At 43.3% G+C, this 24,725-nt stretch overlaps 1 protein-coding gene across 1 annotated transcript; it reads left to right on the forward strand.

Moving 5' to 3' along the window:
- Positions 1-17,186: 17,186 nt before the first annotated feature.
- On the forward strand, positions 17,187-18,277 carry LOC135521110 (gamma-crystallin M3-like). The gene is made up of 3 exons (XM_064947048.1): positions 17,187-17,198; positions 17,508-17,753; positions 17,978-18,277. The coding sequence occupies exons 1-3, from the start codon at positions 17,187-17,189 to the stop codon at positions 18,275-18,277; spliced, it is 558 nt and encodes a 185-aa protein (XP_064803120.1).
- Positions 18,278-24,725: the final 6,448 nt, after the last annotated feature.

Genomic DNA, 24,725 nt, shown 5'->3' on the forward strand with positions numbered 1-24,725 from the left:
GCCATAATATAGATTTGGTATTTTACCAAATAGAGCTATCCTCTATACATCACCCCTACCTTGTTACAACACAACTGATTGGCTCAAACGCATTTTGAAGGAAGAAATTCCACAAATTAACTTCTAACAAGGCACACCTGTTAATTGAAATGTATTCCAGGTGACTACCTCATGAAGCTGGTTGAGAGAATGCCAAGAGTGTGCAATAATGTCATCAAGGCAAAGGGTGGCTACTTTGAAGAATCTGAAATATTATATGCATTTTGATTTGTTTAACACTTTTTTGGTTATTACATGATTCCATAAGTGTAATTTCATAGTTTTGATGTCTTCATTATTCTACAACGTATGAAATAATAAAAATAAAGAAAAACCCTTGAATGAGTAGGTGTGTCCAAACCTATGACTGGTACTGTGTCACATTTATATCGATGTAAATAGGCCTAATAATTATAATGTAATTAGAAACAAATATATATACACATAAAATATTAATTCATGATATAAATTGTAATAAATATTTACATAAGTAAATAATTTTTTATCTTTTCTGAGTTTCCTCCATGTTAGGTGCATGTTCCACCGTTATGTATATATGCCTAACATGGTGGAAATTTGGAGGCTAAGTTAGCGATCAAGATCCAGCTAGCATAATGGTGAACACTTGAAGAGAATTTAAACTTTTCTGTCAAACATATTTTGATATAATAAACTGTTATAACATGTTCATCTAACATGGCCGAACATGTTGAAAATGTACAATTCAGAAATACTGACGAACATCCTGAAACATGAAAATATAGATAAAACCGAGTGTTGATACAGAGTTAGCATTACGCTGTTGTTTTCCCGCCCAAATAATGATTGACACTTCCTGAATGCGATGTCATTGTGGGAAGGGGCTGTTTTTTTGAAGGGGTATTACTACAAACTAACAGTGTGGAGAGTGAACATCTTAAATACAGTAACAATAAATGCAATAATATTTTTTTGTCAGATATTTTAAGTAGCACTATAAAATAATTCATAAATATATTGATTATTTAATTATTTAATGGCTTATATTTCTCATATAAGTCAATGAATAGCATCCGGGGACCACGCCTACATCCACTGAAAACAAAATGGTCAAAATGTATAAAATTCTCATTGAGATCCACATTTTACACAAAGAAAAGGTGCTATTTCCCGGGGACAGAAAAGGCACATCATAACTGGAATGACCCTACGACCACTTGGCTACATAGCTGATGCCTGCTGGACTGTTCATTAATCACGGTACTCCAATTTGTTTATTTTGTTTGTCTGTCGGCCCCAGCCTTGAACTCAGGCCCTGTGTGTAGTTAACTGACCCTCTCTGCCCATTCATCGCCATTTTACCTGTTGTTGCAGTCTTAGCTGATTAACTGTTGTTTGTCTTACCCGTTGTTGTCTTAGCTAGCTCTCCCAATCAACACCTGTGTTTGCTTTATGCCTCGCTTTTTGTCTCTCTCTAATGTCAATATGCCTTGAATATTGTTGTTTAGGATTGTTATCATTGTTTTAGTTTACTGTGGAGCCCCAAGTCCCACTTTACATGCCTCAGATACCTCTTTTGTCCCACCTCCCACACATGCGGTGACCTCACTCAGCATAACTAGTGCGTCCATAGATGCAACCTCTGTTATCGTCACTCAATTCCTAGATTTATCTCCACTGTACCCACACCCTACCATACCCCTGTCTGTACATTATGCCCTGAATCTATCCTACCACGCCCAGAAATCTGCTCCTTATGTTCTCTGTCCCCAACGCACAAGACAACCAGTTTTGACCGCCTTTAGCCGTACCCTCATCCTCATCCTAATCCTCCTCTGTTCCTCGGGTGCTGTGGAGGTTAACCCAGGCCCTGCGTGTCCCCAGGTGCTCTCATTTGTTGACTTCTGTAACCCTTGGTTACATGCATGTTAACATCAGAAGCCTCCTCCCTAAGTTTGTTTTAATCACCACTTTAGCATACTCAGCCAACCCTGATGTCCTTGCCATGTCTGAATCCTGGCTTAGGAAAGCCAAATATTTATTTTTCACCAAAGCCCCATATACCACCCGCCACTGCGACCTGTATGCTCTCGTCGGCTGGCCCTCACTTCATATTCATTGCCAGGCCCACTGGCTCCAGGTCATTTATAAGTCTTGCTAGGTAAAGCTCCACCATATCTCAGCTCACTGGTCACCATAACAACACACACCCGTAGCACGCTCTCCAGCAGGTATATCTCACTGGTCATCACCAAAGCCAACACCTCCATTGGCCGCCTTTCCTTCCAGTTTTCTGCTTCCAATGACTGGAACGAATTGCAAAAATCGCTGAAGCTGGAGACTCATATCTCCCTCACTAACTTTAAGCATCAGCTATCTGAGAAGCTTACAGATCGCTGCAGCTGTACACACCCATCTGTAAATTGCCCATCCAATCTACCTACCTCATCCCTATATTGTTTTTATTTATTAAAAAAATATATATATATATTTCACCTTTATTTAACCAGGTAGGCTAGTTGAGAACAAGTTCTCATTTGCAACTGCGACCTGGCCAAGATAAAGCATAGCAGTGTGAACAGACAACACAGAGTTACACATTGAGTAAACAATAAACAAGTCAATAACACAGTAGAAAAAAGGGTGTGCAAAAGGCATGAAGAGGTAGGCAAATAATTACAATTTTGTAATTTTTTGCTCTTTTGCACACCAATATTTCTACTTGCACATCATCATCTGCACATCTATCACTCCAGTGTTAATTTGCTAAGTTGTAATTACTTTGCTACTATGGCCTACTTATCTACTATGGCCTACTTATCCTCACACCATTTGCACACACTGTATATTGACTTTTTCTATTGTGTTATTGATTGTATGTTTGTTTATTCCATGTGTAACTCTGTGTTGTTGTTTGTGTCTCACTGCTTTGCTTTATCTTGGACTAACTGGCCTACCTGGTTAAATAAAGGTGAAATAAAATAAATAAATGAAAAATAGTAGTAGAAGTAGTAGTAGGGGTTTATTTTGACTCAAATGGAAGTTATATATAAGTTTGAGTATCAGATGGAGTGTGGTAGAGTTTATTTGAAGTAATCCATCTATTCTGAAGCTCACCGTTGTAAATACAAATGAACAATTAGCACTTACTTAGCACATACTGTTGGCAACATTAGAATCACCATGGTTACGGTAAAGCCAGTAGGGGTCCAGGAGCACAGTGAGTTCGTGATGAAAGGACTGAAAAACAAAGGAATGAAAGAGATGTGGAAGAGACAGAAAAGAGGAATGTTAAAGCACACCCAAACACACCATACACACCACACATACTGTAACAAACGTACATGCACGCACGCACACACGCACACACACACCACACACACTATACGTGCAGGCAGGCACGCACACACATACACACACCTAAAGAGTTTGGTTGATTTCCAGAAAGTTCTCACCATAACCGAAGCAGGAGATTGCATTTAAGTGAGATGAAAGTAGATTTACTTGTTTCCCTATCTAAAGCTAGCACATCAGCCCCCTCCTGGAGTTTTGAGGTTATAGTCTAGGAAGAGAAGGTAAGGAGGAAGAGAGGGTTTGGAGGAAGAGAGGGTTAGGAGGAAGAGAGGGTTAGGAGGAAGAGAGGGTTAGGAGGAGGAGAGGGTTTGGAGGAAGAGAGGGTTAGGAGGAAGAGAGGGTTAGGAGGAAGAGAGGGTTAGGAGGATGAGAGGGTTAGCAGAAGGAGAAGGTTAGAAGGAAGAGAGGGTTAGCCGGAGGAGAGGGGTATCATGAGGAGGGACAATGCAATATTGGCTATGTGTTCATCTGGGCTCAAATAATATTTATCTTCAGGTATTTAGGTCTCAAATATCAGAAAGGGAGATCGAGAGAGAGATAGGAAGGGAGCAAGAGAAATAGAGAGAGAGTTAGCAGGGATGCAGAAAAAAAACAGATACTAGGGGATACGTCACAACTTTCTCTCTCTCTCTCCTCTTTTCCTCTCTCTCCCCCTCCTCTCCCTTTCTCCCTTTCTCCCTTTCTCTCTCTCTCCTCTTTTCCTCTCTCTCCCCCTCCTCTCCCCACTCTCCCTTTCTCCCTTTCTCTCTCCCCCTCCTCTCCCCACTCTCCCTTTCTCCCTTTCTCTCTCCCTCTCCCCTTTCCATCTTCACTATACTGTGCATACTGTATATCTCTCAGTAAGAAGCCCGACTCTCTGACTTTACCGCAGTAATTTCCCCACCCAGGGGATTAAACTCTGGGACTCTCACTCACTTCACTCTCTCCGTCCAGCGACAGATTTACTCCCTCCGTCTATTTATTTACTGCTCTGCCTCTTACGAAAGGATGGAGGGATGGAGAGAGTGACAAAGTGCCAGGCTGAAATTAAAACGAGGAGCCTGGCGTAATTCACTTTAATTACTTCCTGGGGAAAATCCTTTTCTTCTCTCTGCTTAGATGACTCCTTGTTCTTTAAGGTGAAAATATAGATGTTAGAAGTCAGATGGTTGGTAGACCAAAAAGACACAGTCAGATAGATGGTCTGTAAAACATAAAAACACAGTCAGATAGATGGTCTGTAGACCAAAAAAGCCACAGATGCTAGTCTTCCAAGGACATGCTGTCTGTGTGCTAGTGTTTCAGACTGCAGTCCCCATTTCACCAAGTACTACATTGTTACTGTTCAGTTTTACCCATCTTGCTCTCTTGCAATCTCGTATCCTGGCATCATTTCAGCTCCTTCGAACAGCTGCATGTCCTCTAGGGTGTCCCCAGGTGAAACCAAGGGGTCATGGCCATAGAGAGTCCTATTGCAGTCTGTCTCAGACCAATACATCAGTATGACTAAGCAAATCTCTCTTTGCTTCTCTGCTTCTTTAGTTTAATCTCTCCCGTACTCTCCTCTCAGCATGCTGTACCTCTCTCTCCTAGTCTCCTAGTCTCCTTGACCTTCTTCCTCTTCTCTATATCTTGTTTCCCCTTTTCCTCCCCTGTCTTCTATCTGTCTGGTGTGTGTGACAGGTGTGTCAGTGTGAGTGATGTGAATCGTTAAGAAGCTGTGATCAGAAGAGATCCTCTCTGTTCTTTATCAGAGCTGTGTCACCACACAGCTGTGTAGTTAAAGAAGCAGACACACTCAGGAGCACTGTGTGGGTGAAAATAAAAAATACACATATTACAACCTATGTGTTGTGATAATTGGTTGTTTTGTCTATAACCTGGTAGTTCATATGCCTTGCGACCTTGATCTAAAGGCTGGCAAAATAAAACACAGTAACAGAATAAATTCAACCACACATTTGTTTCATCACAAACCGGATAGCAACCTCTGTCCGGTTCTGTCCACCAATCAGGGTAGCCTAGTGGTTAAAGTGGTGGACTAGCAACTAGAAGGTTGCAAGTTCAAACCCCTGAGCTGACAAGGTACAAATCTGTCGTTCTGCCCCTGAACAGGCAGTTAACCCACTGTTCCAAGGCTGTCATTGAAAATTAGAATTTGTTCTTCCTAACTGACTTAGTCTTAGCTTAGTTAAATAAAGGTAAAATATATATATTGCATGTAACAGACAGTTGCATGTCCTACAGCATGGTCAAGCAAGTGAATGTTTCCAACATTTTTAGGCCGCATAACAACTATTGATTTAGAACCACAAAGAGTTACCTCAAGACGCAAAGAAAACAGGAGCTGCCTCCACTATTCCAGCACCATTTCAACTTCAACATCGAATCACCTCTGCTTAGTCTAATACAGTGACAACTAAAAGATACCAAAAACAATTTAGTCCAATCAACGTAAGCTAAATAGGATGTGACTGTAAATGGGTTTCATTTCTGTGTGTGTGCGTGTGTGTGTGTTTGTGCGTGTGCATTCATGCAAGTATAAAAATATGTTGACTCACCCTACTTGTAGAGAAACGTTAATGCCAACCTCCTCTCTTTCATGTTGACTAAACCATCTATCACTCTGTCATACAGTACACACTTTTATTTTTTGTTGTCCTAGGCTACCTGGCTAAAATGTTTGCTCGCTAGCCTAACTTCCTTTCATGGACGACATTAGCTAGTTAACATTAGCCTTCTACATTTAGCTACATATTGAATTTACATCTTGTCAGGCCAGGGGTACAACAATGTATGACTTAATGGTTGAATCAAAATAGCAGTTATAATCGTCGGCCAGTACAGAGAATTAAGTACAACCACAAATTTAGGAAAGGGACAATTGTAGCTGGCTAGCTAGCCACCGGAGGACAACAACACAACGAAATGCAACAATTCAAGTTTTTTTTGTCAATGGCTCTCAATGTGATTTGCTAGGAGTGACACCACAATCCAAGCTGGCTTCCATTTACACTTTTTTGTTGGTGCGCCAGGACTATTCACAGTTGAGCTTGTTCAGTTTAGCTCAATGCTGATTTGCTAATTTGTTATACTTTTTTTGTCAAGGGATGCCAAATGCTTGCTGGCTTCCCTTGCATTCCATTCAATGCTATGGGCGGCAACAATGTCATACTTGTTTGGACCAGACAGCATCAGATAGACGGCGTACAAGTAGAGAGACAGAGGGGCGCTGTTTTGCTTGCTCCATTATTTCTCCGGTGAGAAACATTCAGCCTTTTGCAAATTGATGGAAATTTATGAAACACCGATTATTTTTGTTTGTTTGTTTTTGGTCATTTTTGGGGGGAAGCCTGGCTTTCCTTGGCATCCATGAATACACTGAACATACTACGCATCTCACTGGTAAAACTGGCTGGAAATAACACATCCAGTATACTGACACAGAGATTTCCTTTCTGACATTTTTATTCTTTATTTCTCTATACAGTATCCATTCAGGACTGTCTGCATCATGAGCGAAATACCCACAAAAATATCAATATTTTCATATCTCTAACATGGTCTTAGGTCATGCAGGATATAGACTGTATCTTTGCAAGTTCTGTCCTGAGCAGGTTCAAGTGTCACTCTGACTACACCCCTGATTTGCTAGAATGTCATATTCCTTTGGTTCCCACAGTGAATAATTAATTCTTAAAATGAATGAAAAGAAAACAGGTGAGTTTCTGGTCGGATTGCTCCGAGAAGGGAAGCACATTCCAATTGTGACAAATCAAGACATTCTAATTAAATTGAAGGCTAACGTGAAATCCTTTGGAGGTCCCAGCAGTGCTGTGCAATAACGCTGAATGCAGAGAGCTGATTCGCTGATTATCTCGGGCACAGTTACCTCTGGGTAATCCTCCTGCTACTCTTGTGTGTGTGTGTGTGTGTGTGTGTGTGTGTGTGTGTGTGTGTGTGTGTGTGTGTGTGTGTGTGTGTGTGTGTGTGTGTGTGTGTGTGTGTGTGTGTGTGTGTGTGGCATGGTATACATCATTCAATGAAATGCTTTACTTGCAGGTTTCTTCTCGACAATGCAACAGCAAGAATAAATAATGAAAGATAAGAATACGAACACAAAGTCAGTCAATCAGTCCAATCAATCAATCAATCAATCCAATGTATTTATCAGCTGATGTCACAAAGTGCTGTACAGAAACCCAACCTAAAACCCCAAACAACAAGCAATGAAGGTGTAGAAGCACGGTGGCTAGGAAAAACTCCCTAGAAAGGCCGGAACCCAGGAAGAAACCTAGAGAGGAACCAGGCTATGAAGGGTGGCCAGTCCTCTTCTGGCTGTGCCGGGTAGAGATTATAACAGAACATGGCCAAGATGTTCAAATGTTGTAGAGGGTGCAAAAGGTCAGCACCTCAGGAGTAATTGTCAGTTGGCTTTTCATAGCCGATCATTCAGAGTATCTCTACCACTCCTACTGTCTCTAGAGAGTTGAAAACTGCAGGTCTGGGACAAGGTAGCAATTCCAGTGAACAGGTCAGGGTTCCATAGCCACAGGCAGAACAGTTAAAACTGGAGCAGCAGCACAATCAGGTAGACTGGGGGCAGCAAGGAATCCTCAGGTCAGATAGTCCTGAGGCATGGTCCTAGACCTCAGGTCATCCAAAAAAGAGAGAAAGAAGAAAGAAAGAATGAAAGAAAGAAAGAGAATTAGAGAGAGCATACTTAAATTCACGCAGGACACTAGATAAGACCAGATTATCATTTCCAAGATGGCGTAGCAGACATTATTTGTTCGTCCTCTCGTGTACTTTTGTGTTTTTCAATTTTATTTCAATCTCTTCTCTATTTTAGTTCAATTATACCTTCCGATAACCTGCCTCATCCAATGTGATACGGAACCGCTATTATTTTACATTTTTAAACCTTATAGCAAGAACCACCTAGCCATCAGAAGCTAATCAGCTAATTAGCTACAAGCTATTTAGTCATTGTTAGCTACTGCTAGTGGCCTTTACCTTCTGCACAGGGACCAGCCCCTTTTTTAGCTTGGATAATACTCGCCAGCCTACCTGTAACGGACTGTCTCTCCACTACCATGCCGGATTCCTGTCCCAATCCCTGGACCATTCTCCTGATCTTCACAGCTAGCTAGCACCCACCGAGTTACCCAGTACCGAAGCTATCCCTGAGGCCCACCTCCCGGCCTACTCAGTTGTTCACCCGGACTCCACCCAAACACGACTAGAACACAAAACTCCACGAGATTCTTGTCATAAGCTCTGGACCTTGGCACCGGATCACCGCTGCTACCGAGTGGCTATAGTGGCCAATGCCCCTGCCCCGAAGCTAGCACCAGTTAACCGTGAGCCAGGCGCATCTCCCGGATAGAAAACGGATTTACTACAACTACAATACAGCTCTCACCATCTGGCTTGGATCCTTAGTCAACACGGCGCCTCAACGCACCACCACAACTGGTCTGCTGACAAATACTCCATCCGCTGTGTCTTCAACCGGCCTCCGTCGGATGTTGGAGCTGACGAGTCTACTATCCCGGGCTACTAACTTTAAACGACGTGTCACCCGCGTGCTAGCATGGTAGCGACTACTCCGCGGCTTCCCTGTTCCTTCTATTGCTGCCCCCTGGACACTATGATCACTTGGTTACATAGATGATGTTGCTGGACTGTCCATTAATCACGGTACTCCATTCTGTTTATTTATTTATTTATTTTTATTTGTCGGCCCCAGCCGCGAACTCAGGCGCTGTGTGTAGTTAACTGACCCTATCTGCCCAGTCATCGCCATTTTACCTGTTGTTGTTTTAGCTGATTAGCTGTTGTTGTTTCATCCGTTGTTGCCTTCGTTAGCTCTCCAAATCAACACCTGTGTTTAATTTATGCCTCGATGTATGTCTCTCTCATATGTCAATATGCCTTGTATACTGTTGTTTAGGTTAGTTATCATTGTTTTAGTTTACAATGGAGCCCCTAGTTCCACTCATTATACCTCTGATACCTTCTTTGTCCCACCTCCCACACATGAAGTGACCTCACCCATTATAACCAGCATATCCAGAGATACAACCTCTCTTATCATCACTCAGTGCCTGGGCTTATCTCCGCTGTACCCGAACCCCACCATACCCCAGTCTGCACATAATGCCCTGAATCTATTCTACCACACCCAGAAATCTGCTCCTTTTATTATTTGTCCCCAACGCTCTAGGCGACCAGTTTTGCTTGCCTTTAGGCGTACCCTCATCCTACTCCTCCTCTGTTCCTCAGGTGATGTGGAGGTAAACCCAGGCCCTGCGTGTCCCCAGGCACCCTCATTTGTTGACTTCTGTGATCGAAAAAACCTTGGTTTCATGCATATCAACATCAGAAGCCTCCTCCCTAAGTTTGCTCAATGCTTTAGCACACTCTGCCAACCCTGATGTCCTTGCTGTGTCTGAATACTGGCTTAGGAAGGCCACCAACAATTGTGAGATTTCCATACCCAGCTACAACATTTTCCATCAAGATAGAACTGCCAAAGTGGGAGGGGTTGCAATCTACTGCAGAGATAGCCTGCAAAGTTATGTCATACTTTCCAAGTCTATACCCAAACAGTTTGAACTTCTAATTAAAAAAATTAACCTCTCCAGAAATAAGTCTCTCACTGTTGCCGCCTGCTATCAACCCCCTCAGCACCCAGCTGTGCCCTGGACACCATTTGTGAATTGATCGCCCCCCATCTTGCTTCAGAGTTCGTTCTGTTAGGTGACCTAAACTGGGATATGCTTAACACCCCGGCAGTTCGACAATCTAAGCTAGATGCCCTCAACCTCACACAAATCATCAAGAAACCCACCAGGTACAACCCTAAATTCGAAAAACACGGGCACCCTCATACACATTATCCTGACAAGCTTGCCCTCCAAATACACCTCCGCTGTTTTCAATCAGGATCTCATTGCCTGCATCCGCTATGGGTCCGAGGTCAAACGACCACCCCTCATCTCTGTCAAACGCTACCTAAAACACTTCTGCGAGCAGGCCTTTCTAATCGACCTGGCCCGGATATCCTGGAAGGATATTGACCTCATCCCGTCAGTCGAGGATGCCTGGTCATTCTTTAAAAGTAATTTCCTCACCATCGTAGATAAGCATGCCCCGTTCAGAAAATGCAGAACTAAGAACAGATATAGCCCTTGGTTCACTCCAGACCTGACTGCCCTTAACCAGCACAAAAACATCCTGTGGCGGACTGCAATAGTCCCCACGATATACAACTGTTCAGGGAAGTCAGGAACCAATACACTCAGTCAGTCAGGAAAGCAAAGGCTAGCTTTTTCAAGCAGAAATTTACATCATGTAGCTCTAACTCCAAAATGTTTTGGGACACTTCTGCGAGCAGGCCTTTCTAATCGACCTGGCCCGGGTATCCTGGAAGGATATTGACCTCATCCCGTCAGTCTAGGATGCCTGGTCATTCTTTTAAAGTAATTTCCATGGAGAACAAGCACCTCCTCCCAGCTTCCCACTGCACTGAGGATTAGTATCACGGTCACCACTGATAAATCCATGATAATCGAAAATTTCAATAAGCATTTCTCAACGGCTGGCCATGCCTTCCTCCTGGCTACTCCTACCCCAGCCAACAGCTCCGCCTCCCTCGCAGCTACTTGCCCAAGCCTCCCCAGCTTCTCCTTCACCCAAATCCAGAAAGTAGATGTTCTGAAAGAGCTGCAAAACCTGGACCCATACAAATCAACTGGGCTAGACAATCTGGACCTTCTCGCTCTAAAATTATCCACTGCCATTGTTGCAACCCCTATTAACAACCAGTTCAAACTCTCTTTCGTATCGTCCGAGATCCCTAAAGATTGGAAAGCTGGCGCGGTCATCCCCCTCTTCAAAGGGGGTGACACCCTAGACCCAAACTGTTACAGACCGATATCCATCCTGCTCTGCCTATCTAATGTCTTCGAAAGCTAAGTTAATAAACAGATCACTGACCATTTCAAATCCCAACGTACCTTCTCCGCTGTGCAATCCGGCTTCCGAGCCGGTCACGGGTGCACCTCAGCCACGCTCAAGGTACTAAACGATATAATAACCGCCATCGATAAGTGACAGTACTATGCAGCCGTCTTCATCGACCTGGCCAAGGCTTTCGACTCTGTCGATCACCGTATTCTTATCAGCAGACTCAATAGCCTTGGTTTTTCTAATGACTGCCTCGCCTGGTTCACCAATTACTTTGCAGACAGAGTTCAGTGTGTCAAATCGGAGGGCATGTTGTCCTGACCTCTGGTAGTCTCTATGGGGGTACCACAGGGTTCAATTCTCGGGCCGACAATTTTCTCTGTAAATATCAATGATGTCGCTCTTGCTGCGGGAGATTCCCTGATCCACCTCTATGCAGACTACACCATTCTGTATACTTCGGGCCATTCCTTGGACACTGTGCTAACTAACCTCCAAACGAGCTTCAATGCCATACAACACTCCTTCCGTGGCCTCCAACTGCTCTTAAACGCTAGTAAAACCAAATGCATGCTTTTCAACCGTTCGCTGCCTGCACCCGCCCGCTCGACTAGCATCACCAACCTGGACAGTTCCGACCTAGAATATGTGGACAACTATAAATACCTAGGTGTCTGGCTAGACTGTAAACTCTCCTTCCAGACTCATTTTCCAGACTCATCCAAAATCAAATCTAGAATCGGCTTTCTATTTCGCAACAAAGCCTCCTTCACTCACGTCACCAAACTTACCCTCGTAAAACTGACTATCCTACCGATCCTCGACTTCGGCGATGTCATCTACAAAATAGCTTCCAACACTCTATTCAGCAAAATGCATGCAGTCTATCACAGTGCCATCCGTTTTTGTCACCAAAGCCCCATATTCTACCCACCACTGCGACCTGTATGCTCTAGTCGGCTGGCCCTCGCTACATATTCGTCGCCAGAACCACTGGTTCCAGGTCATCTACAAGTCTATGCGCCACCTTATCTCAGTTAACTGGTCACGATAACAACACCCACCCGTAGCACAAGTTCCAGCAGGTATATTTAATTTATCATCCCCAAAGCCAACACCTCATTTGGCCGCCTTTCCTTCCAGTTCTCTGCTGCCAGTGACTGGAACGAATTGCAAAAATCGCTGAAGTTGAAGACTGTTATTTTCCTCACCAACTTTAAACATCAACTATCTGAGCAGCTAACCGATCGCTGCAGCTGTAAATAGTCCATCTGTAAATAGCCCACCCAATCTACCTACCGCATCCCATATTGTTTTTATTTATTTTTACTTTTCTGCTTTTCTGCACACCAGTATCTCTACTTGCACATCATCATCTGCACATTTATCACTCCAGTGTTAATCTGCTAAATTGTAATTATTCGCTCCTATGGCCTATTTATTGCCTTACCTCCTCATGCCTTTTGCACACAGTGTATATAGACTTTCTTTTTTTTCTACTGTGTCATTGACTTGTTTATTGTATTGTTGGCTTGTTTATTGTTTACTCCATGTGTAACTCTGTGTTGTTGTCGGTGTCACATTGCTTTGCTTTATCTTGGCCAGGTCGCAGTTGCAAATGAGAACTTGTTCTCAACTAGCCTACCTGTTTAAATAAAGGTGAAATAAAAAATAAAAATAAAAAATAAGACAGGAGAAATACTCCAGATATAACAGACTGACCCTAGCCCCCCGACAGATAAACTATTGCAGCATAAATACTGGAAGCTGAGACAGGAGGGGTTTGGAGACACTGTGGCCCTGTCCAACGATACCCCCGGACTGGGCCAAACAGGCACCCCACCTACTTTGCCAAAGCACAGCCCCCACACCACTAGAGGGACATCTTCAACCACCAACTTACTATCCTGAGACAAGGCAGAGTATAGCCCACGAAGTTCTCCCCCACGGCACGAACACAAGGGGAGGGCACCAACCCGGACAGGAAGATCACATCAGTGAGTCAACCCACTCAAGTGGCACTACCCTCCTAGGGACGGCATGGAAGAGCACCAGCAAGCCAGTGACTCAGCCCCTGTAATAGCGTTAGAGTCAGAGAATCCCAGTGGAGCGAGCGGAACTGGCCAGGCAGAAACAGCAAGGGCGGTTTGTTGCTCCAGTGCCTTCATCTTCACACTCCTGGGCCAGACTACACTCAATCATAGGACCTACTGAAGAGATGAGTCTTCAATAAAGACTTAAAGGTCGAGACCGAGTCTGCGTCTCTCACATGGATAGGCAGACCATTCCATAAGAACGGAGCTCTATAGGAGAATGCCCTGCCTGCAGCTGTTTGCTTAGATGTTCTAAAGACAGTAAGTAGGCCTGCGTCTTGTGACCGTAGTGTATGTGTAGGTATGATCGGAAAGATAGGTAGGAGCAAGCCGATGTAATGCTTTGTAGGTTAGCAGGGAAACCTTGAAATCAGCACTAGCCTTAACAGGAAGTCAGTGTAGAGAGGCTAGCACTGGAGTAATATAATCACATTGTTCTAGTCAAGGTCTAGTCAAGATTGTACCAGCTGTGTTTAGCACCAACTAAAGTTTATTTTGTGCTTTATCCGGGTAGCCGGAAAGTAGAGCATTGCAGTAGTCTAACCTAGAAGTGACAAAAGCATGGATACATTTTTCTGCATCATTTTTGGACAGAAGGTTTCGGATTTTTGCAATGTTACATAGATGGAAAAAAGCTGTCCTTGAAACAGTCTTGATATGTTCATCAAAAGAGAGATCAAGGTCCAGAGTAACGCAGAGGTCCTTCACAGTTTTATTTGAGATGACTGTCCAACCATCAAGATGAATTGTCAGATTCGACAGAAGATCTCTTTGTTTCTTGGGACCTAGAACTAGTACCTCTGTTTTGAGTTAAGCATTTGAAAATGTGTCAAAATCCACTTCTTATGTCTGCAACACAGGCTTCCAGTGAGGGCAATTTTGGAGTTTCACCATGTTTCATTGAAATGCACAGCTGTGTGTCATCCGCATAGCAGTGAAATTATGTTTCCAAATAACCTCACCAAGAGGTAAAATATATCTTGAAGACAATAGTGGTCCTACAACGGAAACTTGAGAAACACCAACATTTACAGTTGATTTGTCAGAGGACAAACCATCTACAGACACAATCTGATATCTTTCCGACAGATAACTTGTCCATGTAGACCAAATTGGGTTTCCAATCTCTCCAAAAGAATGTGGTGATTGATGGTATTAAAAGCAGCACTAAGGTCAAGGAGCACGAGGACAGATGCAGAGCCCTGGTCTGACGCCATTAAAAGGTAATTTACCACCTTCACAAGTTCAGTCTCAGTGCTATGATGGGGTCTAAAACCAGACTGAAGCATTTCATATACATTGTTTGTCTTCAGGAAGGCAGTGAGTTGCTGCGCAACAGTTTTTTCCAAAATTTTGGGAAAATTGGTATTGGTCGTTAGTTTTTTATATTTTCTGGGTCAAGGTTTGGCTTTTCAAGAGAGGCTTTATTACTGCCACTTTTAGTGAGGTTGGTATACATCCGGTGGATAGAGAGCCATTTATTATGTTCAACATAGGAGGGACAAGCACAGCAAGCAGCTCTTTCAGTAGTTTAGTTGGAATAGGGTCCAGTATGCAGCTTGAAAGTTTAGAGGCCATGATTGTTTTCATTAATGTGTCAAGAGATATAGTATTAAAAAACTTGTGTCTCCCTTGATCCTAGGTCCTGGCAGAGTTGTACAGACTCAGGACAACTGAGCTTTGGAGGAATACGCAGATTTAAAAAGTCTGTAATTTGCTTTCTAATGATCATGATCTTTTCCTCAAAGAAGTTCATGAATTTATCAATGCTGAAGTGAAAGCCATCCTCTCTTGGGGAATGCTGCTTTTTAATGATCTTTGCGACAGTATCAAAAATAAATTTGAGATTGTTCTTATTTTCCTCAATTAAGTTGTAAAAATAGGATTATCGAGCAGCAGTGAGGGCTCTTCGATACTGTACGGTACTGTCTTTCCAAGCTAGTCGGAAGACTTCCAGTTTAGTGTAGCGATGTTTCCGTTCTAATATTCTGGAAGCTTGCTTCAGAGCTCGGGTATTTTCTGTATACCTGGGAGCTAGTATCTTATGACAAGTGTTTTTTGTTTTAAGGGGTGCGACTGCATCTGCATCTAAGGTTAGATGGTTAACTGATTTTTGTACTCTGACGATAACTGATTTTTCTACTCTGGCATCCTTGGGTAGGTGGAAGGAATCTGGAAGGGCGTCTAGGAATCTTTGGGTTGCCTGAGAATTTATGGCATGGCTTTTGATGATCCTTGGTTGGGGTCTGAGCAGATTATTTGTTGCGATTGCAAACATAATAAAATGGTGGTCCGATAGTCCAGGAATGAGGAAAAATATTAAGATCCAGAACATTTATTCCATGGGACAAAACTAGGTCCAGAGTATGACTGTGACAGTGAGTGGGTCCAGAGACATGTTGGACAAAACCCACTGAGTCGATGATGGCTCCGAAAGCCCTTTGGAGTGGGTCTGTGGACTTTTCCATGTGAATATTAAATTTGCCAATAATCTGAATATTTTCTACCATGACTACAAGGTCCGATAGGAATTCAGGGAACTCAGTGAGGAACGCTGTATATGGCCCAGGAGGCCTGTAAATAGTAGCAATAAAAAGTGATTGAGTAGGGTGCATAGATTTCATGACTACTGTAGAAGCTCAAAAGATGAAAACAAGGTCGTTTTTTGTTGTTGTAAATCGACGTTTGCTATCGTAAATGTTAGCAACACCTCCACTTTTGCTGGATGCACGGGGATATGGTCACTAGTGTAGCCAGTCAGGCCAATCACATCAAGATTATGATCAGTGCTTAGTTCATTGACTATAACTGCCTTGAAAGTGAGGGATCTAACATTAAGTAGCCCTATTTTGAGATGTGAGATATCACAATCTCTTTCAATAATGACAGTAAATGGCTAAGTAGAATACAATAAATCAAATCAAATTTTATTGGTCACATTAGCAGATGTTATTGTGAATATAGTGAAATGCTGGTAAGCGTGTGTGTGTGTGTGTGTGTGTGTGTGTGTGTGTGTGTGTGTGTGTGTGTGTGTGTGTGTGTGTCTGTGTGTGTCTGTGTGTGTGTGTGTGTGTACCTGGTGTTTGCTAGGGGCAGAAGGTAAGACAGTGAATAATCATGGCCAGGATGAATGATGGCCTCTCATAGTAATAATGTGTGTCAGTGTGTTGCCATGGTAATGTTTGAAATGACAGCTTACTATTTATTGCCACTAATGAAGTACTGCTGAAGTGGACTCACTGAACTGCCAAAAGAGTAACAATCTGGATAAACCTTTACTTGATACCTGCAGACAAGGTACACCTACTTCTTAACATATTATTAAACTTATATAGACAGTTGCCAAACGTGAAACCAATTTGTAAGTCGCTCTGGATAAGAGCGTCTGCTAAATGACTTAAATGTAATGTAAATGTAAACCAAAATAGTTGCTGTTTCTATAGACTGATGGTGTAATCATCATATTAAAACAAACTAAACCAAAAGAGACCTTTTACTGTACAGTGAATAGTACTAAGTGCTGTTGAAACATGTCAAAGAGACTATTGTATACTTCTTCAAAAAGATCATTTGTATTGACTTCTCAATGGAACAACCCATTCTAAAGTCTTCTAGCACTCTGCAGGCCTCTATATTATGTTGCTAGGTCAGGGCTTTACACAATGGGATGCCACAGATCCTTTGACTATAGTCAGGTATAAAGGTAAAGGCTAAAACAGGCAGGACCTCAGTGTAGCAGCAGCACAGCTCTCAGGAACAACCGCAATCATGATGGGCAAAGTAAGTGAATGTTTCATCCCACACACTAAGTGTTTTAATTCACCAGTATAGTGGCTGGTGAATCACAATTTTTAACTGATAGTTCACTTTTATAAAGTGAGGCTTTTTTTCAACTTCCTTATAGTGTTGTTTTTTCCTACAAACAGTTTTTTAATTTTTTATTGTTAACCGATTATTTAGCATCACCTATAATAATCTAGCATTTGGGAGCATGTAGCAATTCTAGTTATAAAGCAACTTGTATCTGCAAATTCATATATTTGTATACATTTTTCCATAATATAGTATCTATTACTTGTGTGCTTACAGATCACCTTCTACGAGGACAGGAACTTCCAGGGCCGTTCCTATGAGACCACCCAGGACTGCGCTGACATGTCCTCCTTCCTGAGCAGGTGTCACTCCTGCAGGGTCGACAGCGGTTGCTTCATGGTCTACGATCACAACAACTACATGGGAAACCAGTACTTCATGAGGAGGGGCGAGTATCCTGACTACCAGCGCATGGGAATGGGAATGAACGACTGCATCCGGTCCTGCCGCATGATCCCCATGGTAGGTGGAGAGAGCGGACGCCACTCAATAGTGGGAGTTAACAATGATGCTTTATTTCCCCATTCCACAAGAGGCCCATTGCCCCCCTAAGAGGCCCTGCTGGCCTCTCCCTGCCTGTAGTGATAGCCAGTACATTACAGTAGTGCGTTTTAATGGTTGCATTCTCGTATTTTACACATTTATATATAATTCTGACTCGCTAATCATTGCTTTGCTCCTAACAGCACAAAGGAAACTTCAGGATGAGGATCTACGAGAGGGAGAACTTCGGAGGTCAGATGCACGAGATGACGGACGACTGTGACTCCATCCAGGTCCGTTACCGTATGTCAGACTGCCAGTCTTGCAACGTCATGGACGGCCACTGGCTGATGTACGAGCAGCCCCACTACAGAGGCAGGCAGATGTACATGAAGCCTGGAGAGTACAGGAGCTTCAGTCAGATGGGCATGGGAATGGGAGGCATGAGCGGCAGCATGAGGTTCATGAGCATGAGGCGTATCATGGATAACATGTCCATGTAATATGCTCAGATGTTGTACTTAAAATGGTGAATAAAATAATGTTCCCAATTCTACATTTTTGCATAATTGTCTTATTTTGTGGTGCGTTTACTCAGAACACTTCCTGGTAGATAATTAATTAATCATTTCACTATTTCACCCCTCACAACTTTAACATTTTAAAGTTTAGGATAATTGTTAGGAATAGGTGGGTAACTGAGGAGGCTGGGGAGTTGGAGCTATAGGAGGTAGTGGCTGGAAAGGAATTAATGGAATGGTTTCAATCATATGGAAACCACTTGTTTGTCTATGTCCATTTATTCCATTCCAACCATTACAATAAGCCCATCCTCATAACTCCTCCCACCAGCCTCTTCTGGAAGGTAAAGCCTGTCCCATGCTTCCCAGTTGAAACAGTTTGCGCATATATTATGACAATATTTTATTAATGATTTATTATTTAATTCATTCTGACTTATGCTTAAGTATTTCCGGCTACGTTGTTGCTAAGGTGGCAGCAACTGGGTCAGGTGCTGAGAGTGCCGGTATGCTTGATAAGTGAATGATTGCTCCTAGGTGTTTGGGTAGTCTGGCTAGTTGGCTTCATAACAATATGTGTATGTGCTGTATGTACAGTAATATTGTAGTTGCATGAAAGTTGTCTTTAATATATTAACCGACTGAGCTTTCTTTAAATTACTATTGCGGCCACGAACGGCCTTGTTTTCCTAGCAATAATTTGCGTCAATATCGCAGAATTAACTGCTTTGTCTTGTTTCTACCAATGTAATTCATATGGTAAAGACCCAAGCTGCATGCTATAGCTAGCTAGCCAGTTAATGTTAGTCTGTCAGGAAAGAAAAGTTGTGTATAGCGGTAAATTTGGGCTGCGCTCACGAAGCGTCAAACTCAGCAGTCACATTCACTAGCTAGCCATACAGACAACCAGCTAACTAGCCACTGAAAATAAGGTTAGAGTCAATTTTTTTTGTCTGTTGGGCTTAGGTTAGGGTTTGTCATGTTTGCTAGGTGCAGATATTCATTGGCTATACATTGCCTGGTTTTCATATTATTTGACAGCTTAGCTGTCGTGTTAGGGTAGATGCCTGAGCAGTGGAGCTCATATGATATTAAGTTTGATATTTGTTTACATAGCCAGCTAAGACGTTGCTTGTTTTGTCCTGTTTCTACTGATACAATTCATTTGGAAACTGTCCCAGCTTTGTAACTAATCAGCTAACTTTGTGAGTGAGGGGATGAAATGGGAAGCATGTAACAGTATCACACAATATATTATCTGGAATGGGAAGCATGTAACGGTATCACACAATATATTATGTGGAATGGGAAGCATGTAACTGTATCACACAAAATAGTATGTAGAATGGGAAGCATGTAACGGTATCACACAATATATGTAGAATGGGAAGCATATAACGGTATCACACAATATATTATGTAGAATGGGAAGCATGTAACGGTATCACACAATATATTATGTAGAATGGGAAGCATGTAACGGTATCACACAATATATGATGTAGAATGGGAAGCATGTAACGGTATCACACAATATATTATGTGGAATGGGAAGCATGTAACGGTATCACACAATATATTATGTAGAATGGGAAGCATGTAACGGTATCACACAATATATTATGTGGAATGGGAAGCATGTAACGGTATCACACAATATATTATGTAGAATGGGAAGCATGTAACGGTATCACACAATATATTATGTAGAATGGGAAGCATGTAACGGTATCACACAATATATTATGTGGAATGGGAAGCATGTAACGTTATCACACAATATATTATGTAGAATGGGAAGCATGTAACGGTATCACACAATATATTATGTGGAATGGGAAGCATGTAACGGTATCACACAATATATTATGTGGAATGGGAAGCATGTAACGGTATCACACAATATATTATGTAGAATGGGAAGCATGTAACGGTATCACACAATATATTATGGAAACCCCTTATTGTGATTGGATGAGAAAAAGAAAGAGGAAGGAAGAGAGGGAGAGATTATGTTCCTGACCACAATTGTATTATTTGTTGCTCCGCTTCCTCTGTTACTCTGTTCCTCTTGGTCAGTGAAGTGAGGGAAGTGATGTGGAGAGTCAGGGCTCAGCAGCAAAAGACAGGGAGGAAGAGGAGTCAGGGATGATTGGAGGGAAGTGATGTGGAGCGTCAGGGCTCAGCAGCAAAAGACAGGGAGGAAGAGGAGTCAGGGATGAAGTGAGGGAAGTGATGTGGAGCGTCAGGGCTCAGCAGCAAAAGACAGGGAGGAAGAGGAGTCAGGGATGAAGTGAGGGAAGTGATGTGGAGCGTCAGGGCTCAGCAGCAAAAGACAGGGAGGAAGAGGAGTCAGGGATGAAGTGAGGGAAGTGATGTGGAGAGTCAGGGCTCAGCAGCAAAAGACAGGGAGGAAGAGGAGTCAGGGATGAAGTGAGGGAAGTGATGTGGAGAGTCAGGGCTCAGCAGCAAACGGCAGGGAGGAAGAGGAGTCAGGGATGATTGGAGGGAAGTGATGTGGAGAGTCAGGGCTCAGCAGCAAACGGCAGGGAGGAAGAGGAGTCAGGGATGATTGGAGGGAAGTGATGTGGAGAGTCAGGGCTTAGCAGCAAAAGACAGGGAGGAAGAGGAGTCAGGGATGATTGGAGGGAAGTGATGTGGAGAGTCAGGGCTCAGCAGCAAAAGACAGGGAGGAAGAGGAGTCAGGGCTCAGGAGGGACAGAGATGTGGAGCGAGGAGGGAGGAGTGGAGCGAGAGGAGAGTGGGGGGAGAGAGGAAGAGGAGAGTAGGGAGAGGAGAGGAAGGGCAGAGTGAAGAGGAGGGAGATAAGAGTGGAGGAAAAGGAACATGGAGAGGGAGAGGAGGGAGATGAGAGTGAAGAGGAGGGAGATGAGTGACAGAGATGTGGAGGGAGGAGTGGAGCAAGAGGAGAGTGGGGGGAGAGAGGAAGAGGAGAGTAGGGAGACGAGAGGAAGGGGCGAGTGAAGAGGAGGGAGATGAGAGTGGAGGAAGAGGAACATGGAGAGGGAGAGGAGGGAGATGAGAGTGAAGAGGAGGGAGATGAGAGTGACACAGATGTGGAGGGAGGAGTGGAGCGAGAGGAGAGTGTGGGGAGAGAGGAAGAGGAGAGTAGGGAGACGAGAGGAAGGGGAGAGTGAAGAGGGAGATGAGAGTGGAGGAAGAGGAACATGGAGAGGGAGAGGGAGAGGAGGAACAGAGGGGAGGAAGAAGGAGGGGAAGAGGAAACAAAGGGAGGAAGGGGAAGCAGGAGGGAGGAGGAGGGAAAGGAGGAAGGGGAGGAAGAGGGAGAGGGGGATGAAGAGGAAGGGGAAGAGGGGGGAGGAGGGAGAGGAGGAAGCAGATGGAGAGTGGGGGTGTTTTTAAAAGTGGTATGAACTTATATCTGTTCATGGGTGGGGTTGACCAGCTTCACCATCTGAGGAGCTATTACAATGTTGAAGACACAGGAAAAAAACGGAAGTATGTGTTTTGTGGAATGCTCAACATTGCCATCATAAATGTGGACATTGTGTGGGGGACCCTGCAAAGGCCCCTTCCCAGAATCCGCAGACACTGGTCCCTAAAGGCATTCAAAATGCAGCTTGTGCTTTCACTTTGTGATATGGCTACAGTGACAGGAAGAGAGGAGCCAGGAGTGTGGCACCAGGGCGTGTGGACCGAGTTGTAACTCATATGGAAGCAAGGGAAGTTTAAAGGGCACAAGAGAGGGTATGTGGTGTGCATTCGGAGTGGACGTAGGGCAAAGAGTGGGAGATTTGTGCTACTTTGCAGGATTGGGGCCATGCTTCCAGAAGTTCCATGACATGTTGTAGGCTAAACGAAAACACTAAGTGACAGTGTGAAATATGACCTACAAATCTATCAGGGAAATTGTGTACTTTTTAAAAATGGTCTCTGATCAGTTGTTGGGTTTTGTACCTTCTCTCTTCATCTGTCTCTGTCTAGTAATTGTTTTATTCACTGAATTGTTGTCAAAGTAGGCTACTATTTCTACATTTTGTGTCAAACCTCATTGAGAGAGGTTACCTAAGTAAGAATCAAATAGCCTACTTTGTGTGGGTTTGGAAAAACAGTGCATTCAGAAAAGTATTCAGACCCCTTGACATTTTCCATTACATTACAGCCTTATTCTAAAATTGATTAAATCATATTTTTTCCTCACCAATCTACACACAATACTCCATAATGACAAAGCGAAAACAGGTTATTAGAAATGTTTGCAAATGTAAAAAAACAACAACAAAAAAACTTGTACATAGAGCTACGAGAGGATCATGTCAAGGCACCTGTGGAAGGGTACCAAAACAATTTTGCAGCATTGAAGTTTATTTTTTTATTTTATTTTTTTAAATTTCACCTTTATTTAACCAGGTAGGCAAGTTGAGAACAAGTTCTCATTTACAATTGCGACCTGGCCAAGATAAAGCAAAGCAGTTCAACACATACAACGACACAGAGTTACACATGGAGTAAAACAAACATGCAGTCAATAATACAGTATAAACAAGTCTATATACGATGTGAGCAACTGAGGTGAGATAAGGGAGGTAAAGGCAAAAAAAGGCCATGGTGGCAAAGTAAATACAATATAGCAAGTAAAACACTGGAATGGTAGATTTGCAGTGGAAGAATGTGCAAAGTAGAAATAAAAATAATGGGGTGCAAAGGAGCAAAATAAATAAAATACAGTAGGGAAAGAGGTAGTTGTTTGGGCTAAATTATAGGTGGGCTATGTACAGGTGCAGTAATCTGTGAGCTGCTCTGACAGTTGGTGCTTAAAGCTAGTGAGGGAGATAAGTGTTTCCAGTTTCAGAGATTTTTGTAGTTCGTTCCAGTCATTGGGAGCAGAGAACTGGAAGGAGAGGCGGCCAAAGAAAGAATTGGTTTTGGGGGTGACCAGAGAGATATACCTGCTGGAGCGCGTGCTATAGGTGGGTGATGCTATGGTGACCAGCGAGCTGAGATAAGGGGGGACTTTACCTAGCAGGGTCTTGTCGATGACATGGAGCCAGTGGGTTTGGCGACGAGTATGAAGCGAGGGCCAGCCAACAAGAGCGTACAGGTCGCAATGGTGGGTAGTATATGGGGCTTTGGTGACAAAACGGATGGCACTGTAATAGACTGCATCCAATTTGTTGAGTAGGGTATTGGAGGCTATTTTGTAAATGACATCGCCGAAGTCGAGGATTGGTAGGATGGTCAGTTTTACAAGGGTATGTTTGGCAGCATGAGTGAAGGATGCTCTGTTGCGAAATAGGAAGCCAAGTACCCCAAACAGAATAAGTTTGAAACCACTAAGACTCTTTCTAGAGCTGGCCACACGGCCAAACTGAGCAATCGGGGGAGAAGGGCCATAGGTCAAGGAGATGACCAAGAACCCAAATGTCACCATGACAGAGCTACATGGTTCCACTGGGGAGATGGGAGAACCTACTCCTCCAGCACTTTACCTTAATTTAACTAGACAAGTCAGTTAAGAACAAATTCTTATTTACAATGACTGCCCACCAAAAGGCAAAAGGCCTCCTGCCAAGATGGGGGCTGGGATTTAAAATAGAAATATAGGTCAAAACACACATCACAACACTACATAAAGAGAGACCTAAGAAAACAACAGCATGGCAGCAACACATGACAACACTGTGTGGTAGCAACACCACATGGCAACAACATGGTATCAACACAACATGGCAGTAGCACAATGTGGTATCAGCACAAAACAGGGTACAAACATTATTGGGCACAGATAACAGCACAAAGGCAAAAAGGTAAAGACAACAATATATCATGCAAATCAGCCACAACTGTCAGTAAGAGTGTCCATGATTGAGTCTTTGAATGAAGAGATGGAGATAAAACTGTACCGTTTGAGTGTTTTTTCCAGCTCATTCCAGTCACTAGCTGCAGCAAACTGAAAAGAAGAGTGACCCAGGGATGTGTGTGCTTTGGGGACCTTTAACAGAATGTGACTGGCAAAACGTGTGTTGTATGTGGAGGATGAGGGCTGCAGTAGATATCTCAGATAGGGGGAAGTGAGGCCTAAGAGGGTTTTATGAATAAGCATCAACCAGCGGGTCTTGCGACAGGTTTACAGAGATGACTTGGGCTCCCGAGCGGTCTAAGGCACTGCATCTCAGTGCTAGAGGCATCACTGCAGACACCCTGGTTCGAATCCAGGCTGTATCACAACCGGACATAATTGGGAGTCCCATAGGGCGTAATCTAGCATAGGTAGGAATGTCATCTGAGTCAGGGTTAGTTTGGCAGCTGGGGGGAAAGAGGAGCGATTACGATAGAGAAAACCAAGTCTCGATTTAACTTTAGCCTACAGCTTTGATATGTGCAGAGAGGACAGTGTACCATTTAGCCATACTCCCAAGTACTTGTCTGAGGTGACTACCTCAAGCTC

Source organism: Oncorhynchus masou, chromosome 29 (assembly GCF_036934945.1).
Source record: "Oncorhynchus masou masou isolate Uvic2021 chromosome 29, UVic_Omas_1.1, whole genome shotgun sequence".
Classification (NCBI taxonomy): domain Eukaryota; kingdom Metazoa; phylum Chordata; class Actinopteri; order Salmoniformes; family Salmonidae; genus Oncorhynchus; species Oncorhynchus masou.